The 15,529-nt window shown below is 42.0% G+C and overlaps 2 protein-coding genes across 3 annotated transcripts; both read left to right on the top strand.

Annotated features, from left to right (window-relative positions):
* The first annotated feature begins 1,527 nt into the window (after positions 1-1,527).
* On the top strand, positions 1,528-6,901 carry cyp27b1 (cytochrome P450, family 27, subfamily B, polypeptide 1). Its single transcript, XM_015959692.3, has 9 exons — positions 1,528-1,831; positions 2,245-2,435; positions 2,543-2,733; positions 2,853-3,053; positions 3,480-3,643; positions 3,732-3,898; positions 4,320-4,401; positions 4,486-4,683; positions 4,967-6,901. Exons 1-9 carry the CDS (start codon positions 1,604-1,606, stop codon positions 5,078-5,080), a joined length of 1,536 nt encoding a protein of 511 aa, XP_015815178.3. The 5' UTR covers positions 1,528-1,603; the 3' UTR covers positions 5,081-6,901.
* On the top strand, positions 5,334-14,094 carry mcrs1 (microspherule protein 1). Of its 2 annotated transcripts, none has more exons than XM_054749646.2 (14): positions 5,334-5,473; positions 7,879-8,044; positions 8,156-8,294; positions 9,336-9,500; positions 9,669-9,778; positions 9,870-9,978; positions 10,143-10,281; positions 10,481-10,556; positions 10,655-10,683; positions 11,079-11,171; positions 11,266-11,348; positions 11,431-11,518; positions 13,572-13,699; positions 13,770-14,094. In XM_054749646.2, exons 2-14 carry the CDS (start codon positions 7,890-7,892, stop codon positions 13,854-13,856), a joined length of 1,401 nt encoding a protein of 466 aa, XP_054605621.2. In that variant the 5' UTR covers positions 5,334-5,473; positions 7,879-7,889; the 3' UTR covers positions 13,857-14,094. The 2 variants fall into 2 exon arrangements, with proteins under 2 accessions (XP_054605621.2, XP_015815179.3); XM_015959693.3 differs by lacking the exon at positions 5,334-5,473 and adding an exon at positions 7,023-7,166.
* Positions 14,095-15,529: the final 1,435 nt, after the last annotated feature.

Genomic DNA, 15,529 nt, shown 5'->3' with positions numbered 1-15,529 from the left:
CTGTGTTCATTAAAAATATGTTAGAGATGAATCACTTACAGCCTTTCTGCAAAATCCAGCATCAAAATTCCTGAATGGTCGATTTAAGTTTCAAAGCAGATAAGATAAGGAGAAGGAATTTCTGCTTCTGACTTTTCCTGAATCGAACTTTTCTAACATTGCTGCCCCAAAACTCAAAGAAAAACGTGCAATGTGGTTGGAAAGTTTCACACACAGTCCATCATAAAACATTTTCTCATGTAGTTTATTTTCTTGATTTATTGCACCACACAAAATCCAAAAGGTGGTGTGTGCATGTACTGAAAGACTTTATTATTTCAGTGTACGATGATCCATGAGTGCTGCTGAAAAGCAGTCAGCCATGGTGCAGCTGAAGCCTTTTGGATCCCTGAAGTGAAGGGTGAAGACCCCCAGCAACAGGAGTCATCTTTTTTTGACTTTTACACTCTCAGGATCAAATTACAGAATGATTATGTCAGCAAGCCCTGCAATCTAAACTGGTTCCCAGTCCCAGCGTTGGTCATCAAGTCATCTTTGTTCCTCTGAAAGTGGCTGATCTAAGGTTATCGGGGTACAATGACAAGAATCAGACGTAACTGACTGGAACTTCATACTCCACACACACACACACACACACACACACACACACACACACACACACACACACACACACACACACACACACACACACACACACACACACACACATACACACCCACACACAGTGCTCGGGACAAATTCCAGTTCACATAAGGTTAAGTAAGGAAACAGCAGGAATGGCTTAAAGCATCGGTGAAAACTGCTTTTGTGCAATAATGTGACACTTTTCCATTATCACCTGCATGGTCGAAGAGTGTTTTTTTTTTTTGCCTGATTTCACTGTTTTAGAGACCTGATCACCCTCAAACTCACATCCTTGATCCCATTCCCCAAATTTAAGCAGACCATCCAAAATGCAATAGTTGACTGTTGCTCCAGCTGACAGTACTGAAAATGCACATGTAAGCTCTCTTACCTTTACTTCATATTTAGCTCTTAATGTAAATGTTTGTACTTTGTTTTATTTTGGATGCATTGTCTGCTTTACTCACATGCAGCCTGGTTGCCAGGTCATGTTTGAAAACGAGAAGTGCTCCTCAAACTGTTTACCTGGATAGATTAAAGAAAATAAAAAAACAATACAACCGCTGACCTTGGAGGGGGTCTCCTGAAATGCATCAGTTTACAGGAACATAGGGATCGAGCACCCACCCCCACCACCACCGCCCCACCCCACCCCCACCCCCCGCGCTGGGGCAGCGATAAGGCCCAGCGATTACAGGAGTTATGCATTATTTATCCAGTTCCTTCCACGTGTTCTGTTTCTGGCGTGGTCCCGGCTCAGACCTCTGATTGGACACACCTTCCACGCCGGGTTCTCGCTTTTGTAGCTGGGGGCGGGACCCGCGCGTCTTTTGCGCGCGTGATTGGCCCAAACTTTGGAGAATTTACAGCCTTTTCCCCGCGGGTTCGGGGAGCAGTTTGCTCGTTATAAATACGGCCTCCAGCTGGGAAAACAAAATGAGCATCGCCGTCCGACGTATCTGTGTGCAGCCACCGCTCCATGAAAGTGAAAAGGATGTTGCAGCAAGCTCTCCGAGTGTCCGTCCGCAACGCCTTCCCGCTGGTGAAGTGGATGGAGAGGTGGTCCGAGGGCGCAGCAGCGGTCAGTCCGCCGGGCTGCAGCCGACAGGCGGTCAGGACGCTGGACGACATGCCCGGACCCACGGTCTCCAGCTTCGTCTGGGACTTGTTTGCAAAGAAGGGTCTGACTCGTCTGCACGAGTTACAGGTGAGGAAGATTAGCGGGGAAAGGTGCGAAGTGCACGAGTTGGCACGATTACGCTAAACTGTTTTTGTTCTGATTTGTGTAAACGGTTGTATTTGGTGCCTCCAGAGGCTTAGATAAATACTGGGAAAGCTTCTAATGAAGAGTAAAGAATGACTTCGTGAATATTTTCTGTGTGCGCGCGTGTACGCGTGCGCGCGCAACACTCCAGTCTTCATTTGTCACCATCCACAGCCAGCCCTGCTTTTTTTCTTTTTCTTTACTGCATACCATAACTTTTTGGTTCGTTTTTTGCAAGAGCCTGCAGACATCCTCCTACAGCTTCCTAACATATCAGCCGTCCAACAGTCTGCAGGGCTAATTATTATTTGTTGGTTGTTGTAAATAATAACAAAACATCTTTTCTCATGTCCTAGGTGGATGGACTCCACCGATATGGTCCCATGTGGAAGGCGAGCTTTGGCCCCATCCTGACTGTCCACGTGGCCGATCCAGCGCTCATAGAGCAGGTCCTGAGGCAGGAGGGCCAGCATCCCATGCGCTCCAACATCTCCTCCTGGAAGGACTACAGGAAGCTCAGGGGATACCACTGTGGACTCTTGACATCGTGAGTAATAAAGATATTGGCCCGTATCACAGGGGTGCATTGCCTCATCCTGAATGTGTCAGAATAGTTGGGTTGAGATGGTTCTGAAAGACTCTGCATCCTCACAGCGAGGGCAAAGAGTGGCAGGCGGTGAGAAGTCTCCTGGGGAAGCACATGCTGCGGCCGAAGGCAGTGGAGGTTTACGACAAAACCCTGAACAGTGTTGTCACTGACCTGATCACCAAGCTTCGCCTACGCAGAAACTCTCAGGGCCTGGTCACCGACGTCGCCAGCGAGTTCTATCGCTTCGGCTTGGAGGGTAAGATTAGAGCCAGCTGCACACAGGAAAACTATGGAATATCACCACTTTGTCAATCCTATTTTCATGGAATGTTCTGACCCACATTAACGTGACTCTGTCTGGTCGGTTTCCGGCAGGTATTTCGTCGGTGCTGTTTGATTCCAGAATCGGTTGCTTGGATGCGGTTGTTCCCAAGGAGACGGAGCGTTTCATCCAGTCCATTAACACCATGTTCGTGATGACCCTTCTCACCATGGTCATGCCCAGCTGGATGCACCAGCTGTTCCCCAAACCCTGGAACACCTTTTGTCAGTGCTGGGACTACATGTTTGATTTTGGTAGGCTGAATTAAAACCGTTCATCAAAATAGTTTGATGCAAACAGGAAGGGTTGAAAGGATAGCAGGTTTGAGTTTAAGTTCCAACATGAAAACAGAAACCAACATTTAGTCGGAGCGTTTCTTCCTCGCCTCTTTTTGGCTGCTGGTGGTTTCCTCCCAGCTCGGCGGACTTAACGCCGATCTGAGTCATCAAACATGTTTAAAATAATCACCTTAAATCAGAAAGCCGGAGGTTAAAGTCTTTAACCCTCACATGCTGCAAGATCATCAGCCCTGACATGAGCACGGAGTCCTGGATGTCAGAGTTAATGCCCGAGTGGCATGATCTGGTTTCAGAGGGGTTAAGACTTCCTGTTGTGTGTCAGCTTGACTGAATCTGCAGCATCTTTGCTCATGATTGCCTCTCATCTCCTCGTGTGTGCAGCTAAAGGTCACATCGACCAGCGCCTGGCGGAAGAAGCCCAGAAGGTCGCCAGAGGAGAGAAGGTGGAGGGTCGATACCTCACCTACTTCCTCTCTCAGACGGGAATGCCCATGAAGACCGTCTACAGCAACGTGACCGAGCTGCTTCTCGCCGGAGTTGACACAGTAAGACCCACTTCTTCATGTCAAAATTCTTCACTTGATTTAGTTTTTTGTCCAAGCAGAAACAAAAAAAAAAGTTGTTTCATCTCAGATTTCCAGCACCTTGTCCTGGTCTTTATATGAGCTGTCCCGTCACCCGGAGGTCCAAGCTGCGGTCAGAGAGGAGGTTCTGACTGTACTGGGGGGTCGGAGGGTACCTGAAGCTGCAGATGTGGCCTGCATGCCTCTCCTTAAGAACACGGTCAAAGAGGTTCTCAGGTAAGTCTCAAGGTTTTTCTTATCCAAGCCCCTTTTAGGATCTCCAAATTGAACTTAACCTTTTCACATGAATTCACATGATAGGGTGGGGCCAGACTTCACAATGAGCTCACCCGAAACTCTTGCTGAATAGGACCCACACCCACCCTCACACCTTGGCTCATGTGTTTATGTAGAAGATCATCAGGGGGTCTTTTGTTCCCTCTTCGGGGGGAAACTCCCACTGGGTTTAAATCTGGGACTCTCCACCATTTGAACTTAGAACTGAAGAAGCCTCTCGGATGAGAGGTGAAACGTCTTCAAGCAACTTAAACGGACGCTTTTCTTTCAAGCTCCTTAGACTACAATGACCTGGATGACTGAGAACCTTCACAGACAACTTAACCTTTATTTATTTATTTTTGTTTTTTGTGTGTTCCAGGTTATATCCCGTCATTCCTGCTAACGCAAGAGTCGTTCCTGATAAAGACATCCAGGTTGGAGGCTACCTCATTCCTAAAAATGTGAGTCCTCTCACCAGACGAACATCGGTGGATCTGTTTTGAATTTTGCTAAGCTCTAATAGAAAAAAAAAATCTGCCCCCCAGACTTTGATCACCTTGTGTCAGTTTGCAACGTCCCGGGATCCTGCAGTTTTCTCGAATCCAAACGACTTCTATCCCTATCGCTGGTTCAACAAGGACCGGTCTCACCACCCGTACGCCTCCATTCCCTTCGGCGTGGGAAAGCGTAGCTGCATCGGGCGCCGCATCGCAGAGCTGGAGCTCTACCTTGCTCTCTCTCGGGTGAGTTGGGTCGTACTTGTCCCGCCTACGAAGGCTGAAAACTGGGCAGTTATACTTCTATGTGGTCATTTTTAGTCACAGACCAGAAGTTAGTCATAAAAGCAATTCGTACTCAAAAGAAGAGTTCATGCGATGAGAGACGAAGAGGGAGTTTTAAGTTGTTATGGATTCCAGCTCCTGATGAATTAATTGGATTATGTAATCCAGGGATTTTCCTGGCCAGCACTTGTGTCTTTGTTTATTTGTTTACAGTCCTAATCTGTTTACTTTCTGGTCTCCGTAGATCCTGATAGAGTTCAATGTAAAGCCTGATCCTGAGGGAGTTTCAGTGAAGCCCAAGACACGGACACTTCTAGTTCCAGAAAATGCCATTAGCCTCCAGTTCATTGAGCAATGACCTGCTCTACCTTTTTTTTTACATTAGTAAACATGAGTCGTCCTCCCCCCTCATCCTCCTCCTCCACCGCCATCACCCCTAACCCACATACACGGGAATGGGAGAGAGCTAGCAGGATTCGTTATCACAGGGACCAGGAGGTTGCTCCACGCGGCGGTTCGTGTTGGAGCGGGTCTTCAACCTTTGACACCGAAACACAGAGCCTTCCTCACCTGCAGCTCAGAGCGCCAGGGGCCTACGTGGGAGAGAAGACGAAGCTCATGGAGGTCTTTCCTTGGCGAGGTGTGACCACAGATCAAACAAGTGATCGCCGTTCCCACTTTAGCCACCATGAGTCCAACCAGAACCTGTTATTTTCTTGAATCTGCAACAACACAGCTGTGTTTAAAGCAGGTGAATTATTTTGCACTTTTTAAACATGCATCATCATAAAGTTACTGTCAGATTCAAAGAGCATGTTCGTATATGCACTCATCTTAAGAAAAAGCCTCAAACTGGTGCATGGGAAATGCTGTTTCTCATTCTGGAAAGCTGTGGAGATTTAAACATGCTAACAGGTGCAAACGGGGGAGAAAATCCTACTAAAAGTACTTTTTCTAAAAGGCAGCTCTTGTGAACGTACCTGTGCAGGATGACATGGTGCTACTGAATTTCCACACACCGGTACGCTCTTATTTTGTTTTCTATTCAACCAAGAGTTCATCTGCATTTGTTTTCTTTTTCTGTTTTTAATGTTGAAGTTACTGTTGGTGATGCTGCGCTTTCTTAAAGATGTAAAAATGTAAACATGTATTTATTTTCATGTAGCACAACCTGAAGCTGTTACTGTAAATACATTTTGCCTTGCTTAGGAAAAGTTGTCCTCTTAAACTCTGATGTGGTGTTACAGATTAGTTCTTAAGCCGATCAAACCAGTTTCTTATTGCCTGAAGTTTGATACAGATTATTTATGACTATTAGCATTAACAGGAAGCACAATGATGCCAGGCCTCTTGTATAATGTGACCAAGTTGGACGCTGTGGTTTTCACCAGCTTTCTGCTGTGGACTGAATGAAAGACCCCTGAAGACGAGTGTGTCTCACTCTTATTTAGACATGAACGCCATACAAAGCTCATGAAAAAAGGAACTTGCATTCATTCTGAGCACAATCTAAATCTAAAGCAGGATAAAGGTGATTCATGTTTCTGTCATTGTTCCTAAAATAGACATATTCCACAATAGGAAACAAACATCCAACAAATCAGCAAAGATATTTTGAATGTTTGTTATTTTAATAGTAAAGTAACACCATCGCTAATAATGGTTATTTTATAGATATGTGTATACTTTATTATTTCTGATTGGCTTAATGAACTGTGAATTGGAATGTTTATTATGTGAAGTGCCTTGAGACGACTCTTGTCGTGATTTGGCGCTATATAAATAAACTTGAATTGAATTGAATTATAGGAAAACTAGTTCAGATATTTGCAATCTTAATTTTAGGCAGAGGAATGCAGCTGTGGATAGGTGGTGATGAAACCCCAGTACAAAACTATAAGAATGATGACATCGTTTATACTGTGAGTGACATTTAAGGTGCTTGTAAATACAAGAAATGGAGTTCTCTGTGGCTCATTTTACAAAGAAACAATTAAATTATATGTAACAAATATGCAGTTTATCATTTAAGTGTCAAAACAGTCATTTAGATTTTTTTTTCAGAATTTTTAAATAGCTGTTGAGATTCATTTTCAGATCAATTGAATATTTGTTTGCACTTGTTGTAATACCATGTGTTAAATTTGTATTCTAATTAAAAATGTAATTTAAAATTGAAGGAATATTTGTATTTAAAAAATATATCAATCAGATGGAGGGTACCGCAACAGCCTGTACCGCTCCAGTCCACTAGAGGGCGAGAGAGTGCATTACGTCTGTTTTTAAAGCCAGGGTTGAGCAACATAGCGGCTAACGCTAACAAGGTGGAATGTTCATGCTAAACATGTAGCCGATGTAAGAAAAAACCCTCCCTATACAAGCAAGAAAGGAACATATAAACGAAGTTATCGACGTTTCTAGTAGTAGGATACAAGTAGTGAAAGGTGAGTTAGCAATGCTAGCTGTGTTTTCGTGTAAATTAATGCTATTTGTTGTAGGAGATGCTAACTTTGCTAACGGCATCATATAACAACTTTTTCTTGCTTTGACGTAATTTTATGATTTATTTGATTGTACCTCGTGATTTTGTTTGTGCCAACCCCATCTCAACGGATAATAATGTTTATGTTGACTAATATTTGATAGCTGAAGAAAACGAGAGAGGCCCTACGCTAACTCATGTAAACAAAAGTGCCGCACAGTTTGTTTACTAGTCTACACGTACAACTGATAAAGATGTACAAAATGTGGGTACACCGTGATTCGTATTAAAATGTTTGATACATTTTATATCAGACAAGTTTCACTAAAGTCTGAACCGTCTTGACTTCAAATATGTCTCTTCACCCAAACCATCTTAGTCGCAGTGGATTCCGTTTAAATGTATTTGTTTGTTTTGTTTTGTTTTTACTTGTGTGAGTAATTAATAGAGAGCACAGACTCGGCTTCACAGCAAATGTAAAACCACTTTAAAATATATCGTTTTATCAACCTATAAATGTTATCAAAGTAAATCAGCAAATGGTATGACCCTAACGTTTGGACACACCCACTTATATTTAAATGTATGGCTCCCTTATATTAAGCTGGAGCTGTATGACAGTGTTTTAAGTCCCATCTAAAACGGTTTTAGCTCATTTCTTGCATTTTCTGTAGTGAATGAAGAGATGCAGGCGGGTGACCCTGTGATTGGTGCATCAATGGGAGTTGCAGGTGGTCAGAGCCGGTCAGAGGATGAAGAGTCACTCTGTGTAAAAGACATTAAAAGGACAGCAACACAAGCTTTTGGAAGTGGTGTTCCCAAACGAAGAAGTTCATCCAGGTTTGTATTTTGAACCATTTTTATAATTTCATTGATTGGGAACAGACTCAAATATTGTTGCAATGATACTTTTGTATTAAAGCGTACCTGTGCATATGTCTACCCAATAAGGTCAATAAAGAGGAAGAAATTTGATGATGAGCTTGTGGAGAGCAGTCTGGTGAAGTCGTCCAGTAGAGTCAAAGGTCCTACCGTCATAGAGCCGATTCACTATTCGGGCAGTGAACCTTCATCTGTTGAGAAGAAAAAGGTCTGAAACCCTTCAACGCTATTCACTCTTAGAAGAGCTGAAGACAAATGATGTGATAAACCTGAGGAGTGTGCTGATTCACCATTTAATCAATGCATCGCTATAAATAAATAAATGCTGAAAAACAGCTGTGAAGCGTGGCAGGAACATAAAAGTTGCGAGTGCTATCCAGACACTTAAGGGGGGAAAAAAAACAAACAGCAATGGTGTAAGCATGTTTCTCAGCTTCAGCCACTTAGCTTGAGATTTACTCGTCAGGAAAATTGTGTAAAACTAAAATAAAATGCAACACTACCAACATGCGACAGCACCTTAGACATTTCCATTGTTGTCTGCAACTCCAGCCTTTTTCATAAAACTGCAGCGTTACTTTGCTGCAAAGCTGAAGCAGCACCATGAAGCCTTTGTTGTTTAGTAGTGGTCCGCCTGTGGCACAATCATGTGGTTTCACAAAGATTACGCGATGGTGGTACAAAGTGGGTGTGGGGATTGTCTCCTCACCATCACAGACTCCCCTTTAGCTTGAACATAACTTGTTTTTATGCCAATTGAAGCAACGCTCCTTACATTTTTTCATGAGCCACTCCAAAAGGAGTCTCTTCTTCACATTTCCCTTGAACTGTTGATCTGAGCTTCAGATCTACATCCAGAAGCTCCCAGATCTCTGCATCGCTCCAGTTTGCCATTTCAGCTGATTCTGTGTATAAAAGCGAAACTGACTGCCTGTTTTTCTTTTTCAAAATTCATCCTGTAGATTTCATTCAAAAGTATTTAGGGTATATGTCCAGGCTCACATGAATAATCTAGTAACTTGGTAACTTGAATCAATCAATGCTGAATTAATTTGGAAGTATGAAAAAGCTGTGGCGTGAGAAAAAAATTCTAAACAGTGAAAACATCCATCAAAAATTATGATAATTGTTTAATAATTGAATCGTAGGTCCCTGTGAGGTATCAAAGATGTCACACCCCTAATGAACCTGCATGGGATGCTTGTATCAATTACTGATGTTTGTTTTATTTTTATTTTTTTCCTGTTAGGTGTCAAAATCAGGAGGCGCTCTCACCCCTCCCTTGACAATGGTATTAAACTCTGCACCCATGCCTAAAAGAGTGAAGAAAAGCAAGCAGCCGATGCATATCACTAAAGACTTGGGACGATGGAAACCCACAGATGATTTACTGCTGATTAATGCTGTGTTACAGGTGAGCAGTTCAACAAAACAGACGTTCGCTTCACTGTCAGATCCATCAGGACAAACCCCTTCAATCTGTGTGTGTGTGTGTGTGTGTGTGTGTGTGTGTGTGTGTGTGTGTGTGTGTGTGTGTGTGTGTGTGTGTGTGTGTGTGTGTGTGTGTTTTCTTTGCTTTTAGACTACTGATCTAACTGCTGTTCATCTCGGTGTCAAGTTCAGCTGCCGCTTCAGTTTGCGGGAGATTAAAGAGAGGTGGTACGCTCTGCTGTATGACCCCGTCATCTCTAAGTAAGAGACCGTCCTCAAGCCTGTCTTCTGTTTTCTCTCATTTCTACAGTTTCCTGTTAGTTAAGCTCGTTTTTGTTTTTGTTGTGAGTAGGCTAGCATGGCAGGCTATGCGGCAGCTTCATCCTGAAGCAATTGCAGCAATTCAGAGTAAAGCGCTCTTCAGTCAGGCTGAACAGACACTGCTGGCAAAGATTGGTTCAGTAAGTAACCTTAAACCTTTTTTTTTTATTAAATATATTTAAGAACTTGCTAGTGCTCTAATAATGAAGATGCTGTTGGTAAATGAATCAACACAAACCCTTTACAGCCTCTTGTAGTTTGCTGTTTTTGGCACATAATGGGATTGCTTTTTCTTTCTAAACAGGCCAGTCAGCCCAAACTGGACATATTCCAGGAGCTTCTAAGCAAACATCCGAGTGTCTTTCACCCCTCTCGCACGCCTAAGAGCCTGATGGTTCACTGGCAGCTGCTTAAGCAGTACTACCTGCTGGATGATCAGAGTGGTAAGTTCAGACACACACACCTCAGCTAGAGTCCACTAAAACCCAGGAGCTTTCATGTACACAGTTGGGATTTAAATGGTCATTAAAACAATCCTAAGTGATGTTAATGCTATTATTAGACCAAGAAATCAGCTATGTGGAAGAATGCTCAAGTAAACCATAAATAAACTGTGTGTTGTTTACTGGTTGTGTTTTGCAGTACAGCCCCTCCCTAAAGGTGACCAAGTCCTCAACTTCTCTGATGCTGAGCAGATGGTTGATGATGCAAAGTTAAAGTGAGAATCTTTATTTTTATTTTATTTTTTTTCTGTTTTCAAGAGGTCAGATCATTTTTGTCCCAAGTGATCGAGCAGCTTTCTGTCTCCTCACACAGGGAGAATAGAGACGAGGTGCTGGAGCACGGTGAGTGTTAACACACCTAAACTACTACTGTCTCTGACACTGTCCTCTTGTTTGTTAAAAGTTAAGCCTGAAATAATAAATATATAATAAAAATAAATAATAATTCCTCCCTTATTCAGACTTGCTGGTCTTTCTACAGAAGTGCAGGAAAACCCCGTGGCCTTCCGTGTGATTCCAGTCGTAACTCTTAGTTCATTCAAGGACTTTTATTTTTTTAAACAATTTTAGAAAATGTATCTTTAGTGCATCTCTTCACCTAGACAGGAGAATGACTTCATTATTAAGTTATCAGGATTTCTGACTTTGATCAAATATTCTCATTTGGCTGTCTGTCAGACTGCAGACTGGGATTAGATTAGCAGACTAATTCCAGTCTCTCTGCCGTCTCTTCTCAGAGCTGATGATTTCAGATCGCCACCAGAAGAAGGAGATCAGACAGCTAGAGCAGGAGTTGCCTCGCTGGCAGGTTCTGGTGGACAATATCACGGGTAGACTGGCTCTCATGCAGAACAGTCAAATGGCCTATCTGCCTTTTTTATTTGTGGAAGATCTATTTTTGATTTCCTGTTTCTTTGCCATCAGGGATGAGCATGCCTGACTTTGACAATCAGACACTGGCGGCATTACGAGGAAGAATGGTCCGCTACCTCATGAGATCAAGAGAGGTGAGGAGAAAATGTGGACAGGGGTGAAATAAATTCAACGTAAACTGTGTTTTCTTACTGATAGTTTCTGTGTTGCATACAGATTACTTTGGGGAGAGCAACAAAAGACAAACAGATTGATGTAGATTTGTCGCTAGAAGGGCCTGCCTGGAAAATATCCAGAAAACAAGGTGACTATCAGAACATTTATGATTTAGTGTTGGTTACAGAAAAAAAAACAAGATTAAAAAAACAAGCAACAAATAAGTGTTTTTCTTTTTTTGTAATATTCAAGATTCAAAGCTTTATGTCATGAGCTCAGTGAGGAAATTTTCACTTTTTCTGCCAACACAGGACTCCAAAAAACCATTTAGGCAAAAAAAATACATGCTAAGATAAAAAGAAGCTTTTAAAAATGCATTAAACCAATAAAAAACTAACTGTACCGAAATGTAAATTATACAGCTTTAATTTAGCCTTTATCCAGATGAGTCAGTTGAGAACTCATTCTCATTTACAACGACGATCTGAACAAGAGGCAGCAGCAACAGACACATAGTTAGCTTCACGTCAAAGAAAAACAGGTAAGATAGAAAAATACAAGCTAAAAATAAGAGTTAGACATAAAGACAACAGAGAACGCTGTCAGCAGCGCTGTTATACTTTAACGCCGTTACTCCCAGCACTGGTAGTGAGATGCAGATTATACAGATTATGCTGATAATACCAGTATCACAAAACAACAAAAACAGTTTAATAGTCAGAAAGTAGAAATAAAGTGTCCATGAAGGTTCATCAGCTCAGCAGTTCCAGAGTCTATTTACTCTTAAATGAAGATCATTTACATGAAGAACAGTTGTGATGTTTTTAAAACGTAAAACAGTTTTGATTTTTGAGTCTGGAAAAAGACGATGAGTTCTGCTGCAGAAACAAACGAGTAACTTAGCATGAAGCTGCCAGAGGGGGGCGCTGTGTAAAAGCTGATGTCTCAAAAGGATAACTCAGGAGTTTAACTGTCAGCACACTGACACCTGCTGGACTTACTAATGAACTAAACCTATAACATTTTCTTAAAGGGGCATTAAGGAAGTTTTACAGCCAAAACATGTATAGAAATAATAAACTTCTTCTTCATATATTCTCCTGCAATGTCCTGTAGAATGAGCCCTGGCATTTTTACTGTGATTGCCTTTTTCTGTAAAATCACAGAAAAAGAGAGTTGCTCGGGTCGAGCAGGCTGCTTCATGTGCGTTCACGCTCAGGCATCGCCCGTAGCATTTGCTATCCGTAGCAGAGAGAGAGGTAGTGCCAACTCAGTGACTTTGTCGCTGTTCCTAACGCCTAGTGACAAACCTAGCTACATTTCTGAGGACCCTTAGCTACTTTCTGTAGAACTTTCTTCTAGATATTTCCTGCAAATTAGCAACAAAACAGCCATTTTTGCTGCAAATCGTTCTTTGGTTTGACGTTGTTTCATCTGTCATCAAGGATATAAAAGTTACAGATACTGTGAATGTTACTAGAGTGTAGCTCACCTTGTAAGGTGTCTGACTCCCATGCAGAAGACCTGAGTTCAATTCTGGATGTGAACATAGTTCATTTAGAGTTTCTTTTTTACATTAATGGTATATTTTTTTACAGTAAGATGCCCAAATTTTTATTTGAGACTCGCCGAACGGCATTGAATTCGCAGATAAAAAAGATGTGGGTTCAACTTTCATTTTGGAACAATTTTTCAAGCAAGGGAAGGGAATGATCTGAGCATGCAGGAGGACTGATCCATCATAAACCTTAGTCGGCTGTGCTGAAGAGAAAGGTACAGAACCAAATTATTTAATTAATTAGCTGCACGTTCTCCTGTCCTCTGGGCCCCACACACACACACACACACACACACACACACACACACACACACACACACACACACCACACACACACACACACACACACACACACACACACACGGGACTGTCTCAGCTGTTATTTTCATTAAGGAGTGTGCACGTACAGCATGCGCACCTCGTGCACGAGCCTACTATTGAAGCTGCCGTTACGCTTTTGGCCTGAGGGGGCAATCGCATAAAAATTTAAAACTTAAAGTCCCTTTAAGATGAAAGGGTTAGAAATAAATAAATCATACAACAACAACAACTGGGTATTTGTGAGATTGTGGCTGTGATTTTGAAATGTTACAGATGAAGGGTTCATCATGACTTCATGTAGTGTGACGTGTTGCTTTTGCAGGAGTAATTAAGCTGAAGAATAACGGAGATTTCTTCATCGCTAACGAGGGCCAGCGGCCCATCTACATCGATGGCAGACCGGTCCTGTCGGGCAACAAGTGGAAGCTAAACAACAACTCAGTGGTGGAGGTATGTTTATGTTTTAAGATGAACAACCAGGTGAGAAAAGTTCCACAACATTTCCTCTCTGTCTCTTTAGATCGCAGGTCTTCGTTTCGTGTTCCTAATAAACCTGGACCTCATCTCGCTGATCAAAGCTGAAGCCGCTAAGATGACGCAGCAGTGAGCGCTGGCGATCCAGCTGGGGAACCGGCCGGCTGTGTAGAACCGCGACTACAGAACTGGACCTGAACAGCCTGTAGCTAAACCCTGGAGCCGAATGGAAACAGAGTTGATGTGGTTTAACAATAAGTCCTTTCCTATGTAGACACTGATGCTAGAGCCACGTGTTTTCAGTTTTTCACAAAGTTGTATTTAATTTTCTCATCAAGCCTTTTTAAAATAATAAACTTGTACTCAGAAAATCCAGGTGTGTCTGCAGTTTTTGCACCATTAACATGACGTTTGTACATTATCTGCTTCAGTTAAGTGGCCGTAAGTTCTGGTGCACAAAAATCCAGCGTTCCTGGAAAAAAGTCTTTCAAGGGTAGATTGCACAATAATCTATTAATAAGTCTCAGTAGGTTTGACATGAAGGACTTGTTGTTCTGACTTGTTCCAGATTAATTTATGTGAAGTCAGCCATTTAAGAATTAATTCTTGGGGTACAGAACACTTTCTGCTAGTTGTCCATGACTCAACGCTTATAATTCATGTTGCATAAATGAAATATTTTGTCTGAAGTCGTAAAACTCCCATTTTGTTTTCTGCAACACATTTTTTCACTTAACAGGTGAAATGATTCTGCAGGTAATTCTAGATAATAAGTAAATCTGTTTAATGACTGATTAAGACAAGTTGTGCATCCAGCTGACTCAACAGCTGGGATTCATCATCACAAAGTTTTGTTTTCAGTCTTTCTGTAAGGAGTTTGTGTTTTCTTTTAAACATTTGGCCACAGCTGTAGTCGTCGGAGAGGCCGATTAAAAGGGCCTAACGTTTGTTCTCAAAGGTTAAACCTATTTCTAAACGTTGTGCGATGGCGTCGTGTTACTTTGACAATCCAGAGCAGAGAAGTCCTACAACTGTGTTAGCAGAGACCAACATCCCTGCTGAGTCATTTACACTAACAGGTCAAACAAAAGCTGCACGCTATTAAAGTTACATTACAAAATGCCTAATTAAACGCTCCTAACTAAAAAAATTGTCATTATAAAGTGGGCGTGTCTGGTTCATTTTTATTTTCAGCCCCAAACTGATAAGACTTACAGATCCATACCTCTTGTAAACGACATCAACAATTTTTCTTTTCTTTAATTCTCTTAAATCAATCATAGTGATTCATGATTATCATTATTATAGATTATTGATAAAAATCTGCTTATTTGCCATTAGTCTACATTTTCCACATAAACTGCACAATAAACCTTAATAAACTCCACGTGTATGCTGTACTCCTTTAAGTATTGTGTTCTTGCCTGATGTCTTTAATCTGAATGTTAAGGCAACAGTTTTGTCTGTGAGATGTTTGAATGAACAACAGGATTAGAAAAGACCACCGTCTGCAACGGTGTCGGTGTTCCAGCGATCAGCAGCTGGAATGTCATCTGTCAACAACTCTAATGAAAAAATCTTTAACTCCAAGTCAGATGTAATCTTGTACTCAGCAGGAAAGTTGCTGACACACACACACACACACACACACACAAACACACACTCTATTGGATGTTTAGAGCATAACTTCTACTGTGCTTGACATGAATTGGTCTAATTACCCTAAATGAATTCATTCCTGCTGCAAACATCTGGACAGGATGGCTCAAGTTTTAAAACGTTAGCCTGCTATTGTAGATTGTTGTA

The sequence above is a fragment of the Nothobranchius furzeri genome, chromosome 3, assembly GCF_043380555.1.
Source record: "Nothobranchius furzeri strain GRZ-AD chromosome 3, NfurGRZ-RIMD1, whole genome shotgun sequence".
Taxonomy (NCBI): Eukaryota; Metazoa; Chordata; class Actinopteri; order Cyprinodontiformes; family Nothobranchiidae; genus Nothobranchius; species Nothobranchius furzeri.
Note: the sequence above shows the minus strand (reverse complement) of the source record. Positions and strands in the feature narration are given on the sequence as shown.